Source organism: Platalea leucorodia (assembly GCF_965183815.1).
Source record: "Platalea leucorodia genome assembly, chromosome: 3".
Classification (NCBI taxonomy): domain Eukaryota; kingdom Metazoa; phylum Chordata; class Aves; order Pelecaniformes; family Threskiornithidae; genus Platalea; species Platalea leucorodia.
This window is the reverse complement of record NC_138825.1, coordinates 105,245,701-105,261,384: the sequence shown is the minus strand read 5'-3', so window position 1 is coordinate 105,261,384 and position 15,684 is coordinate 105,245,701. Positions and strand designations below refer to the sequence as shown.

At 38.5% G+C, this 15,684-nt stretch overlaps 1 protein-coding gene across 1 annotated transcript in view; it reads left to right on the top strand.

Moving 5' to 3' along the window:
* The window catches only part of DLGAP2 (DLG associated protein 2), a gene marked incomplete at its 3' end in the record, with an annotated part of 398,367 nt that overhangs the window by 298,980 nt on the left and 83,703 nt on the right, over window positions 1-15,684 (top strand). Inside the window, exon 4 of the mRNA XM_082305420.1 lies at window positions 12,851-13,920. Within this exon, the coding sequence (XP_082161546.1) occupies window positions 12,919-13,920 (1,002 nt within the window). The 5' untranslated portion in view covers window positions 12,851-12,918. The remainder of the gene's footprint in view (window positions 1-12,850; window positions 13,921-15,684) is intronic.

Here is a 15,684-nt window from a genome sequence, read left to right as displayed (position 1 = left end):
ACACCACTACAGAGAGCTGGGACATATCTGTCTGTCTGTTTGTCTGTCCCCCAGTGTTGTGTTCCATTACTTGTAGATCTGAGTTGAAATCCATGAACTGACCATAACATTAGTGAAAAAGCTACAAACTATTAGATCTTTCTCAGTCTCCACTTCTTTTTTGCTGTTGCACACGTATAAAGATAAATATTCGTTGAAGAGAAATCTGAATCTGGGTGGATACTCTAATCACTGGGCTATGGAAATGGTCTCTCTCTCTCTGTATATATACACACACCCCAATAACTATGTAATTATTTTGTATAAACAGCCTCAGTCTGAAGGACTGCTAGAGACATTCATTCCTGAAAAAAACAGAGAAAGAGCTTTCCTTGAGAAGTAAAATAATTGCCCCAAGTCAAGGCAGAGTAGAGATGATATTCTTTAAGGTAGCTCTAACTGCAGGGCCATTCATTATTCTAGACTCTCACTGTCCCAAGGAGCTTCAAGTTACGATCTCTCTGGTGCTGAAAAATCTTTGGCTCCAGGCCCTTATTTGTAAAACGGGTTTAATATTTCCTAGTGAGGTTTCAGGGCTTTGGTGGGGATTAATTAATGTTTGCACAGTATCTCGCCAGAGTGAAAATGCTGAATAGTCGCTAAATAATGTTATTAATACAATGATCCATTGCCTTAATTGGGAAAAGGTATCAAGGGATTGGACTGATCTCAACTCTTTACATTATTGATTCTATAAAAGACCTCATTAGTTAAAACAGGCAGAAGTGCAATGGATTACTTCAAAAAAAGCTTACCCAAGCATTCGTAGTCTGTTCTCAAGAACAATATTTCATAGCTTTTCCATTACCATTTATTTGTTAACAGAGTTCAGGGTGGTAAGTATCGTCATGGTTACAAGATTCACACTCACACCAAAAATTCCTGTTCTTTTCACTAGGAATATCTCAAATAAGCAACCTGATAAAGGTAGCAGGGCACGGGGGTAGGAGCAAGAGATCTGTCTGACATGCCTGATCTCAAGCAGTTCATCCTAAGTCTCACGGAAACTGGAGTTCTTCCAATTCCAAACTTTCTTCTAGCTGGTGGTTATAAAATCTGAAAAATGTTACTGTATTAGAAAATAAACATTTTATGAAACTACTCTTTTCTATGCAAACTGGAAACTTCTCACAGTCTTATTTACTTTAGGCATGTATAGGGTAAAGCAACAATTCGCTTTGGGTGTCAAAAACAAATAGTGCAATCTTAACAAGAGACGTATAGAAAATGTGCATTCAAATAGTAAAAGAAACACGTGAACAGGGATGAGCTTTTCCTTAAATATGTATTTTAATAGGTAGTACATGCACAGGGTAAAGAGGGAAAAACAGATTATTGAAAAATTATTTTAACACTTCTAGGTAAGGAAAACATTTATTTTACACAAGTTTAACACTTAGCAGCTTCTAATGTTAAGCAAAGAAAGAGAACTCACACTAACGGCTTTCTGTTTCAGTAAATTACTGTTTTCTCTTCAGGAAAAGATACTGAGTTGGTGCTAAGAAAAAGGTTAAAACCTATAAAACGGGTTGCAGTTACTAATAATTCTCTTAACCTGCCCCAATTGCAAAGTAAACTATAAGGGAGTTTAAGGGCAGGTTACAAAAATGTATTTTTATTTCACAGTTGATGCAGTCATGCTTTTGATTAATTGGTACGGTTCAAGTGTCAGACAGTAACTCATGGTTATTCAATCACTGTTGATTGCATGATCATGCCTTTATGACCTTATGTGTTGAAAGAAGAAAGGATATAGCTCTTCGTGAAATAAAAAAATAAATAAAGGCCTGACTTTCCAGTCTGTCTGTCTTTCTACCTAATTATCCAGCCTTCCTCAGTGTAGTCAGTGTCTGGACGCTTTGCACTTTTCATGGGTTTTAGCTTCATATAACAGGCCCGACAGGAAATTTTCCCAAGGACAGACAAGGGGTTGGCAGTGGGCACTTGGGTCTCCTCTGTGCCAGATCCATGCCTCGGTCCACCTTCCCCCAGAGCATCCAGGGATGGTTAGACAGCTGTAGGCTTTGACTGGAGCTGGTGGGACTTCAGATAGACACAGGGCTTGGCCACACAAACTGCTACAGTTATACTTATCCCTGTAATTAGCAGGCACAGTAACAAATACTTAGATGGGCATTATCCCAGAGACTGAATGTTTCCCTGCTTTCTGACATTAACCCTCGGAGGTCCAGAAGTTACTTTTATTCTTGTGCTATGGGGAACTGAGGTAGGGAGTCTACAAGAGATATCCACAAAGGTTAACTTTAACACAGTGAGGCAAGGTCAAGCCTCTCAGTGGCCACTGTCATCAATTCCCATGGCCTTATCCTGGACCATACTAAAAAATCATGGCTGGACAGGAAATCTTGACTGCAGATTTCCCAAGTTAATCCTCTAACCACAGGACTATCTTTCTTCCATATAATAAAAATACATAGACAGGTAGTTTGGTATGGAGATACAAAAGTCTTTTAAACTTACAAGAGTTTTTGAATACGGGATGCCCTGATATGTCTCTGTGTCACTGTCTTATTTTCTTACTGTGACTAGCTGAACAGATACTGCAAAAAATAGCCTCTTTTTTTTCATTCCATCATACCTCTAAATAATTCCACTTCAAATCCTTCCTTTTCCTGTACCCAGAAACTGTAGTGTAGAAGTTTACTGGTGTGATGATCAAGACCACAGAAACTGTTAATGAAATAACGGGGAATGTTTTTCAGAAAATGAATTTTGAACTTTAAATTCCTTTTAGTTATGCTTGAGAGCTTGTTCTGTGAATTACTTTCAGTCATAGAACAAAATCATATCATATGGCCTGAGCATCATATAAAACCATGCTAAATATCCTGCATTTTAATTATAGGCTGTTGGCAACAAATGCTTACTAACAATCTGCAGACCAGAAGCTATTCCTAAAAATTAAGCACCTCATAATGTCAGAAAACTCTGCAAAATCCCATTAGGACCAAGGTCAATTCACAAACAGGAGAAGATATTTGTCAGGATGTAAGATTAATCAAATAGGTTATTTGTTATGAATAATTCATCCATTTCTACTACAGAATACAAAGGGGGTTACGCATTCGTTACTTTGCCAAGAAGCAAATATTTTTGTTCTAGATGATTTGTGCATCCTGACAGGGCTGTCCAGCTGAGGAGGCTCCTAAGTTCAGTTGCGGAGGAAATACATTTTTTCCAAATTGGGAAGCTTCATCCTATTGTTAGACCACATCTGGACTCCTGATTCCAGTGTCTGCACTGGAACGAATGAAAGACCTTTCCAAGGAAAAGAGAGAGAGAGAGAAGAAGTGGGGAGAAAGTGAAACAGCTTGAGTTAAGCTTTCACACATGGGATGTGGGATGTTAGCAAAGGAGGAACGTTTTTCTCTCCCTCGTGCCCTGCTGACCTCTGTAACACCTGGGTGCATAGTTGATCCACAACATTTACTTTCCCATAGAGAGTGCAACAGCTGCAATGGAGATGAGAGACTGACTCATCTGACTTCTTCTCCATGCCTGCCTTCTTCACTGAGTGTCTTCATTGCCTGCTTTCAAAAGGATAAAATGTGCGGTCTTTTAAATGTATTCCCATGATGGGCAGCTTAAATGATGTGCTCTCCATTTCCCCAGAAAAAAGTTACCGTGCTCCACCTCCACGTTCATTATAGGCTGCCTAGGCTCTATCGAGGGCAGGACAATCTGTATTGGCACAGCCAGGGTGGAGGGGTACATCCAGCGTGGAGGTACATGACCACGGCTGGCCACATAGGTCACTGATTCAGTCTGGCTTCCTAAGGGGATTTGCACTAATGCAACTAGTGCCGCAGAATAAACACCAGCAAATATTGCTAATACAATTCAGGCTTTCTCTGGTGAGTTCAGTTGTCATCTTTCATCATGAATTTCTCATGCAATTCCATTTGTTTTTTCCATCTTTTTACAAAGTCATTTCTCTTCATAAATAATCAGACAGCAGCATATTAAGATGCCCTGCCTCAAACTTGCCAAGGGTGTGGGTACTTCTACCACTGCCTCGTCCCAGGAGCAGGTTTCACAGTTTGACCCTTAACTGTCACATGGAAAATATGGGTGCTGATGGTTGAGGGAAAAGGCGATTAATATTTGCAATGTTTCTCACAGACCCAAACCAGAGCTCAGCCAAACAGAAAAGAGACGGCACCCTGATTTGAAAAATTCCCAGTCTGAGGGTTATGGAAAGAGGCAGCTTTTCTACCTGTTACTATAGCAACAGGTTTAAAAGAGAACTTGTCACCAGGCTGCTGTTTCTTCCTGCACCCCATAGGAAAATCAGGATGAGGCCTCCTCCATCTCAGTGGGTTGAGCTGAGCAGAAAAGTTCACAATACAATGACAAAGCAGCAAGAGGCAGCACCAAGGGTGTACAGCTGAGCAGATAATGATGAACTCCAAAAAGTAAAAGAAATAATTGTTTTGGGTCAGACCAAGGCTGAAACTCTGAAATTTTTGGTGAATCAAAAGGCTGCAGAGAACTGATGCTGAAGCAAACAGAAAATCAAATCATTTTCTTCAGTTCTGACAGTTTAAAAGCTGTATTGAATGTTTAAAAAAAAAAGTAAAGGGGATTTTGAAATAGAAAGGTATTTTAAATTGAACAGTCATATGTTCTGTGGCAATAATCAATGCTTTTGAGAATTAATGCTTAGATTATTTCTTTCCCAGAAGAGCAGTCTATAAAATAAGCAAAATCTTTAAAATATATCCATGTTTTAAAGAAATAATAAAAAGCAATTTAGAAGGAATGTGTAATAAATATTTTTGCTTGGATATAGAAACATTAATTCTTGCAGTCCCCTCAGTATTACAGAGGATCGTAAACTTCCTCCGTGATATATCATCATAAATAAAGGACAAATTCAGAAGAATTCCAGAAACACGAAGCAAAAAAAAAAAGTCATTCAAGGAAGAAGTTCATCAATATCAGCATTATTTCTTTTGTTTGATTTTCATTTACAAATCAACGATAAGTATTTATTAGAAAAGAAACCTTGGAGATTTGGTAGTTCCATTCAGCTGAATAGTTGGTCCAAGTGGTTTGGATCCTTGGGATTAAATCTTGGCCCCTGTGCTATCAATGGCAGTATTTCAGCAGAACCAGTTTCACCCTTCCATGCCATCGTCTTCCTGACCGGGGACCCTTTTGGGCTTCTAACACTTTATTCCAGTCCAGCATGAATTGCGCTTTCTGTAAAATACAGCCCTGACTAGAGGTGATCCTCCTCAAGTGACACCAGGATTCAAAGGTACACTGACCAAAAACTTTTCTCAGCAAATGTTTAGAACTAACCCCAACCCCGGTGAAGTTACTGGGAGATTTGTTATTGCCATCAATGTTACAAGGATTTCCCTTTTACTTCTAGAGTCATGTGTAGATTCCTGTGTATATCTTTGAGCTGTACTACCCAATTACTTTGGCTTTCTTTAATTGCTGAGAAAATTATTCCAGTTTTAATGACACCAAGGGAAACTGATTGTCTCCTGTATTTGACCTAGTAACTGCAAGCAACAAAATTTTCTCCTTTAGGAAAAGAATTCCATAAAGCCACGCACAATAAGGAACAAAAGAAGTTTAATGGTGTTGGGCTAGCTTTTCTGGTCTGTGTTTGGAAGCATTATAACCAATTTTCTTATAATGAATTGTTCAATGATGTTCACATAGTGAAACCCTGGTTGACTCCATACAGCTGTATTTCTTACATGTTACATGTTAGTTAGTTTAGGTCAATCTAATCTTGATCGTACAGATTCTGGTAAAAAAATGTTGGTCATAAATCATTTTGTGGACTTACCTCTGTCACAGCACTGTTGAAAAGGTGAATAGTGGCAATGTACTTCAAACTTGAAAAGCACTGTGAAGGTCTGTGTGCTACATACCAATCAATACTAGGACATCATACACTTCAAGCCAATGGAAATTAATTTTGCACCATCCTGAGGACTCCCTGCATCCTTCCACTCCAAACCCTGGAGCTTCTTGAAAATCCCATATTGCCTCTCATGGTTTTCTGTCCTGTCCTTTGTCATGGCATGGGCACAATATTGTGCCTCTCATCCTCCCCATACAGTCCAAGTGCCCATTCTTCCACCCATAAGATGTGGGATGTCATCATTCCTCAAATACTGTTTCCACATTTCTCCTTTTTCACATATGGCGTGCCCTGTTCTCCATGCCAGGCAGCCAGTGTTATAACCCTGCTTTAGCATGTCCCTGGTCACAGCTTTCTCCAGTGATCACAGTTCTCTCTGTTTTCCTTCCTCTCAGTACGTTGTACTGTGTGTCCCCTGAAATTCAATACCCCCACCTCCCACCCTGCCACCTCAAAGATCCCTTTCTTGCTCATTGACAGTTGTTCTGCACTCCTTTTACTATATACCCTTTTCTCTGATCATACTTATTTATCTCAGAAATAAATCCCTTGGGATGTTGGATTGCCAGTCTACTAATCTCTATTTGAAAGATGGATGGAGCTGAAGTCAGAGAATCGTGCTGAACAATATGATTGGGTGCCATCAAATATTTGTTCCACCTGCAGACATCTGCGTCAATGCTCGAAACTGTGACTGTACTGAATCAGTGGCAGCACTCCATGTTCTCCTTACTTCTCCCTTTGGGTTTTCTGACTTTGCTCCAAATTGGTATGTTCTGGTCACCGATGCTGTTTTAGGAACAGAATTTGCATGTCCATTTTTATCTAACACAGGAGTTATAAAAACCATCTTACCCTTGGTCATTATTCATCATGTGGTTCTACTGAACTAGCTTGGGCTGTCAAATCATTTTCCATGTTTTAGCATTAGACATGTGCCTCAGATCACCTAAATTTATATATTTATGATGTAATTCTCTGCATCAGAACTTGTCATCCACAGCTTTCACTGTAGTCAGCAGAGATAAATATGTACACAAAGGGTGGTATTCATCTGATATTTTTTAGACATGTACTTCAGGCTGAGATGAATCATGCCGGTTTCTCACACTCCAAAATAAAACCACATCCAGATGGCATATTTGTAACAATCTTTTGCCCATATTATTCTTGAAGTCATACCTATATATTGGTTGGAAGAGTCCTGTTTACACAGTATGAAACTATGACAGCAACAGCTTAACTGTATGGACTGATCACATCCTCTGGCTCTGTTTAGTCTACTAGTCTAAACGCAACCATAGATGCTGACCACAAGGACCACTCAGCATCCTGAATAGAGAGGTATTTCATTTTCAAGCTAAGTGTCAGAACAAGACGGGAATCCACGTGCAGCCCATGGCTAGTGTTTGTTTGACAGCCTTGGGCATTTTGGTGTTTGGCTTTAGGTCCTCAGAACTGCCTAATTCTCTCCTTTGACTGCTCAGGGAGAATGGGTGCACAAAGTACCTTGTTGCAATAGTCCTGAGAGAGCCGATATTACTTATTTTTGAAGGGATGCTACCCCTCAAAGTTCAATATTTCAAGTAAGCAGTGAGATGTTAGATAGGAATTCACAGATAAGTGAATGCACTGCATGCAGTGCAAATGCATCAACTCAGTGTAACAGAAAATACAAGTCACTTCTAAAGCTGCAGGTTAAAGTCAGGTAGTCACCCAATCTTTGCAATTTTATGTAAATTTTATACAAGGTGTTGTGCTACATAAAGAGGTTGGAAATCTCATGAGACCAGAATAGCAGCTTAAGGCATTTCTAGAATTTCTTCCTTGCACTTGGCAGGTTAGTCACTCTTCTCAATCCCTGGAAATATTAATTTTCAAGGTTAGAATAAACCAGAGAAAAATACTATAACAAGTTAATGAGGAAATAGTGCTCATCTAATGATACTTACTGCAGTCCTTGGGCAGACAAACATCCAGCTAAAATATTTTATTTATGCATTTTAATATTTAGTATGTACTTATTTGTTTAATTTATTTTGTTTTACACTATTTAATATTTGTATTAGTTATAGGTTAGAGTGTTAGTGTATTTTTTTCATAATACATTGCAGCACTAATTGAACTGAGTGAAACAGCACAATGCAGCAGTCTGGTTTTCTACACCACATCTTTTTGAAAGCTAGATTAGGTATCTCTTTTCAGCAATGCATTTTACTGGTTACACTATGCAAAAGAGCTGTTTCTTCTCCAATGAAAAGAGCAGAAATGTTTCAGATGGGTAAGCAGTTTACTGAGGGGCTTATAAGGTTAAAGCAATTTACATTAATTTCTCAACAGAAAAAGAAGTGCTTTGCAATAAATAAATAAATAAATAAATAAATGAATGAATAAATAAATAAAAGCAAAAATCAGGCACCATTTATTAGTTCCAGGAATTATTATTATGCTCCAAAAGCTTGCTTTCAATATGTAACACACAAAAAGATTTGTACAAAAAGATTTGTGGAGACATGCATTTCTTTTGAATGTCAGAGAGGTTTCCACTGTTTTTACACTGATTCTCTTTAGCAAGAGCAATGTTCCAGGAACTCTAGAGATGCAGAGACCTTATTTTTCATTGCTTAGAGGTTTTTAGCCCTTTTGCCCTAGAACATTAATACTAATTCTAATTCATTATTTCAAAAAATATTCTTGGTCCTTGAACCTGTCTTTCTTCCCTTGATACTGACTGGCAAAAGGAAGAAGCTTGAATGCTTTAAAAATTGTGACCAGTCCCTGAGGACCGGCATACTAACCTCTGCTTGGAGTAAGAGCAACTCTTTTAGCATCAGAAAGTCCAGAAGAAAAAAACTGGGGAAAAAAACAGGAAAGGACATGGTATAACAGGGAAAGAATTGAAATAGACAGGAAGGGATGCAGAAATCCTTCCATTTGTCAAGGTTAAAGGTTGACTTATATCTGTACAGTAGTCTCTGAAAAGAAGAGCTTTAAGGGATTTTCAGGATTTTGGAATTACTGGATTGTCTCTGACATAACAGCCTATGTCTTGGTCTAGGTCGCCCCCCCACAGTCTTTATGTATTATCTGACTATCCATTGAAGTCAATGGAAAGATTCCATTTTGCTCTGATGAAACCTAAAAAAATGCCATTCCTGTGCTCACATATAATATATTTTTTCTCTGTTCCTGTTCCACTGTCTGCATTGGGTTACGTTTACTTGTTCTTCTGTCTCCCTTCGGTTCTTTGGTTCTGATGGTGGCACTTTCTTTAAGGGACTAGACATTAGTATCCTCAATTATTTTTATATTTTTAGATTGATTACCCTAAGAGAACACAGGAGCCTCTGTTAAAAAACAAAGAAAACCAAACCAAAACAACAACAAAAAAAACAGCTTCTATTTTACTCTAGATATCATTTTCTTCAAGACATAGACTAAAATTCCAGTCCAATCTGTCATTATGGGATAAATCTGGCATTATTTTGTTTTACCAAAATCTTAAATTTCTTTTTAAAGAATTGAGAAAAAAAAACCATTAATACTGTAGCTTTATTAATTTTTATGAATCAGCTGAGCTGTGGACATTGACCATAGACACACTTTTAGCCCCTTGCAAATGCTAGAAAAGCATGTTAGCTTAATTGAATTTTAAGCTAGCACATTTTTCTTTGCATTTCTGGCAGGCTAAGAGCTAGCACATGGTCAATTACGCTGGTCTGGTACCATGCAGTAATTCATTCAGCCATAGCTCAGCTGTTTCCTCAAGCCCTGAAACAGGCCTCCTGAACAAAGTTGACTGAATAGTACAAAGCACAGGCGACTTGGTAAATTTATATATTATAATGAAAATTTTTGAAGATTTTCAGAGGGTTTGTAAAAAGAAGTAATAGTGGCTAGGACATAGAACAGGTTTGATGTCCCAAGCAGAGCCCAAACCTAATTGGAGTGATAAATTTAGATGATGCACATGTAATTTGGGACTTTATCTAGTATCGGTTACTCTCTATGGCAGATTTAGCAGGGGAAAATTACTTTTGGAAAATGCCCCCTTCTTAATTCAGTTTTTAATTATTTTGATTATGCTTATTAAATGCTTATAGCAGTTTCTAGCTACTGTGTTTCAAACAAAAAAAAATCAGACATTCCATGAGGCACATAAAATGCTATAAGGCTGTGAAAGCAACATACAGAAAATGGTATTTTTCTATAGTTGCACTGAGCTAGAATCATAGGGAATCATGAGGGACGGAAAAGCTGTTGTTAGATTATCCATTGCAGTGCAATCAAATCATGATATCTCATATTCCTAGGGATGTAACAGGATGAAAATGTTTGAAGCCTTCTGGGCTATGTTTGATGCTGTGTGAGGCCTGAAGAACTCACCAGGGACTAACAGTTCTGTGCTAGGGAACTCGTTTAAATGACTTACTTTCTTATTCCTGTCTAACTCTTTCTTTCATTCTGGATCTCTGCCATGCCCTTCCTTTTTTTTTTTTTTTTTTTTTTTTTTTTTTTTTAATGCATTGGCAATTCAGAGATGCAGTGCAAGAGTTACCTTCATTCACAGATGTGCAAGATTGTGACAAAAAGGCTCGGGGTTGACTCTCATTGTGCTGCCAGCTTGACAGAAGAGCCTCCTTCCACCTCCCTCTGGCTCATACCACTGTGAAAACAAAACTCAGCAAATCCACAAGCACTTTGGAAAATGTTGCCTGTATTCCAGTCTCCTTTTCTGTAAAAGGAGAACAGTGCCTTCCACATCTCATGGGACTGTAAGAACTAATGCAGTAATCTCTGTCAGGTGCTTTGGGAGCCCTTTATGGGAAGCACAGACTAAGTTCAACACATGGACCATTATTACTCCCCTGATAATGTTTGGTAATATACTGGGTTAAGTACCATTAATTACAGTGCTACTTATGTGGCTGAATCCCAATGCACTGTTGTAATTTACTACCTTGTCTATATATAGCTGTACTTTTAATTGGATAATCAAAATGATGTTATTTCAGAGAAACAGTTATATTTCCTTTTTGTAACTACATTTATGCAGGGTATTATATCCTAAATAGTACAACAGACTGAGTAATCAACAGTAATAAGTTTTTATTTTAATGTGAAAATAGCCAAGAATTAAGTAAAAGAAACTGGTATAAATACAAAATAGAAGCAGAAAAGGATATATGCACACTCACATCAGTTTCACACCATGATAAAGTCTGGAGGTGACGTCTGGACCCTTAAATCCATCTTTGACGTTAGTGTGGCAGGATTGTGCCTAGGATGAAGAATACTTCGTTTGTTAGTTTAATGCTACATTCATTTTAAAACATTATGTGGAGCTCTGTTGAAATTAGGATGTAATAAAATTATCTATGCATCTTCCACTATAAAAAATGTAGAGCATTTAGGTTAGGAGATTGCTGATGCTAAAGACTTGCAACAAATTGCATTCTGTACTGAAGGTATCATGACATAACACTTATTACTTGAATAAAATTAGAGAGAGATGGGTATTGATCTGTGTCATAACCATATCCAGGCATTGAGTTTTCACCAGCAGTGGGAATATGATTTAGGAGAGTTTTGTCATATGCTTAGAAACCCCTCAAAGTGCTGTTGGCTACTGTGTTATCTCTACACGCTGGTCTCCAGTGTCCAGTTATGTTGTTATATATAACAAGTACATATTCTCTGGCTTCCATTCTGGTTGAGGCCTTCAACTTCCTTGTGTTGGGCACCTGTGCAGGATTATTTAGATTCTTTAGATCAAATTTGCAGAAAGGCTGTGCTAAGTAGGTTGTATAAACACTTATGCATCTGTCTGATCCTCTAAAGGATTGTCTTGCATCCTGAATCTTTGTCTGCTTTTGAAATGTTGCTTAAATAAGCTGAATTTGAAGAGGGAAAGTGAATGCAAAAATCAAATTGAAGCATTTCTTTTTTTTTTTAATTTTCTGTTTGTAGCATTTGACAGCTGCAAGAAATTGCATGAGAGAAAAAAAAAATCAAAGGCTTGAGTATCAAAATCTTTGCTTACAAGCGACTCTTATTTAGTAATCATGCTTGTTTAATAACCACAACTTGGAGCACGTGATCCATAGGAACAAATAATATAAAAACCCATAGCTTGTACCTAAAGATATTTGTTTTATCAGGAATAACATAGAGTCATTAAATAAATATTTTGTAATTTGGACATAAAAAGGGAAAAACCACCTAACAGAGAAGACTTTACATGTATGGGAATAGCGATAATACTTCTGGGCTAAGGTTAACAGATGTTCAAATGGTATGAAATGCTTATTCATAAACTGTCTAGTGATATAAAAATTGAGCTTCATTTCAGCTTGTTCATATTCTTTTTCACTTTGCTGTTTATTATTTATGTTTATGAACAGTGAACTTGGGATCCTGAAGCTGAGATTCATTTCAGAAAATGAAGTTCAGTTTGTGATACAAAAATGGCTCCGTGCAGAAAGGATACATTCAGGTTAAGATATCCAACTGAGAAACTACAGAAACAGAAACTACCCCCATGTAACTTAAATGACCAGCCGCAAAGCTTGACACATGAATTCCAAATATCAAATAATAAACTGAATTCTTGAGTGTATCCATTAAATCTATTTGAGTAAATTTGCGTAATGAATAGCTTCATAAAATTTAGAACTGCTAGCAGACAATTTTTCAAACAGGAAGGAGGCTGCATTCACCCCATAATTTGCTCGTAGCGAGCAATTTTAACCAGTTTTAAAATGGTGAATGAAATTCCATGAATGGTGAGACTTTCCATCAAGCTCATAGGGAAAAAATGTTTAGTTTTGCAATATACTTGGATTTTGCAAGTTAATCTTTTAATCAGACACATAACATAGGTTTTATGTGTTCTTCTGACAGACCAGCAGTACTCATGGTCGCCTTCTCAGCACTTCAATGAAGAAAGATACTCTCCTGCTCCGAGGAATATGAAAGGATTATCTGGTAGTCGCAACCAACCACAGTTATGTTCAGCTCATACTTGTGGCTTAGCATCCCCTGAAGATTGCGAGCACACCCACGACCATATCCACCATGGGCAGGAGCCAAGGCAATCGTATCTTCTCAGCCCCACGGAGAGTTGCCCGATGGACCACCATCGTTGCTCACCACGCAGCTCCATTCATTCTGAATGCATGATGATGCCCATGGTAATGGGCGATCACATGTCAAGTAGCACTTTCCCCAGAATGCACTACAGCTCACATTACGACTCAAGAGACGACTGCGCCATGTCTCACGGTAACCCTAAGATTAACCGTATTCCTGCAAATCTTTTGGACCAATTTGAGAAACAACTTCCTCTTCACCGGGATGGGTTTCACACTTTACAGTACCAGAGGACCTCAACAGCTGCGGAACAACGCAGTGAGAGCCCAGGAAGAATACGCCATCTCGTTCATTCAGTCCAGAAACTTTTTACTAAATCTCATTCTCTGGAAGGATCATCCAAGGGCAACGTTAATGGAACAAAGGGAGACAGTCGAGGGGACGACCATCATCACGGGCACCATTCCAAGCATAGCAAAAGGAGTAAAAGTAAGGAGCGAAAACCAGAAAGCAAGCATAAATCTGGAATGAGCAGCTGGTGGAGCTCTGATGATAATTTGGACAGCGATAGCACTTACCGAACCCCTAGTGTGGTAAATAGGCACCATGCAGATCATATATCCCATTGCTACCCTGAGGCACTCCAGGGGCATTTTGGGGATCTCTCATTGAAGACTTCCAAAAGTAACAATGATGTGAAATGTTCAGCTTGTGAAGGGCTAGCAATGACCCCTGATGGTAAATATATGAAAAGGAGTTCTTGGTCCACGCTTACAGTAAGTCAGGCTAAAGAAGCTTATCGCAAATCATCACTGAACTTAGATAAGCCTCTGGTTCATCAGGAGATCAAACCTTCCTTGAGGCCGTGCCATTACCTTCAGGTAAGAGGAAGATTTTCTTAATATTTGTAATGGAAAATGCATCACAGTTTATGCCATTAAGCCATCGTAAAAAATACAAAGGTATTCTTAAAGAATATCTGTAGATATTCCATGAAAGTGAGAAAACTCTAGCTTTTGTCTCGGTTTATAGTGCATAGATTAAATAAAACTGGTGTGATATAAATTAGTTTAAGGTCAGTGGATGTGTTTTCAACTTTCAAGTTCACACTGAACATCTCAGTAAAATCCATACATCAGACTAAAAAGGGGCAGATCTTCCAGCAGTCTGGGGGCTAGAAAAAGTGTCAAATACATCTGTAAATGAGTAATTTTAAAAACAGGCTGTGTGAATTTCTATTTTTTAGTTATTTTATTCCTTTTCTCCAGGTTGTTCTAAGTAACAGGAGAATAGATTTACTGGTGTACTCAATTGCTTTGTCATGATGATGATTACTCACAAACTTCCTTTTTGTGACTGGGTCACCCAAAATCATAATGAACTGAACCTCTTGAGACCATACTCTAAGCTATCCTTGTTAGAAGTTATATGGGTACCTCAGGGAGAGAAATATTTCAGGCCTGGTATGCAGACTCTTTGTGGTGGTGTTCTGCACACTTGTTTTCTTTAGCAGCAACCGAGAAGCTCCCACTTTCTCCTACATTTAAACTTTTATACCTGCTGCTTGCTGTTAGTGTAGTCATTTATGATGCTGCATGATGATCTGGATGTTAAAGTGATATGGGTTTAAAAATTCGCTTGCAAAATATTTTTTTTAGACATTTACATCATTTACATGGCCTAGGTCCAGCACAGTCCCATGACAAGTGTCATTAGCACACCAGGGTGTACAGAGAACTGCAGTGGGAGTAGAGCAGAAAGGAGGGAGTAGCTGGGAGGATAACTTCTTCAGCTAGCTTTGCCACTGGAAAAAATGTAGTGTACAAATATTCCCTTAGGTATTTTTACCAAGTACAGCCTGCAAAGCCCACGTTGTTCTGAGTACCTTCTCTTATTTCTTTTTAAGGAACTTCTCTTTCTCCAGAACTTAACTGATTCTCACACTAACATGGGCAAATCTCCACTCCAGATATATGTATTTAGAGATTTTCAGTTCCTGTGGACTCTGCAGAAGCCAACAAACACAGACTAGCAACCGTTGTACTTCTGTGCAGAGCTCTCTCCCCCCTGAGCAATCAGGGACCAATAGTAATGAGTCACACTTGAAGAGCCAGATTTTTTCAAATGCATGTGCAGACATCCAGGATCAATCTTCCCTACTGAAACAGGGAAAGTTCCTCATTGCAGAGAGAGGAAAATAAAGAAATTGCAAGCCTCATAGCATTGCCATGCAAATTAATTCCAAGTTAGACTGACAGATGTGATATTTTATCATATCCAAGTACAGTTCTCATGTACGTAAAACAGCCTGCACTTCCCTGGAAGTTTTTAATCTAACTCAATGAGCCAGAACTGGAAGCGCATCCTGTGCAAAGACTTCCCCTTGTGTCTGTGGTCTAAAACCACGTGTACAGCTCTGACATTACAGAGAAATTTAGGTATGGCTAGCTTTTTCCTTACCATAACATACTCCTACTTCTACACAGACAGCTCTGGTTCCTCTACATCTCTGCTGGGTTTTGCGCTTTCCTTCTCATCGTGTTTCATTGTTTCTTCTTCCCCGTGCTTTACATCTAATTTTTCTTTGCAGAAGCCACCAGTTTATACTTTTCATGGGCCTTCTCCTTACTCCCAAGTTATATCAG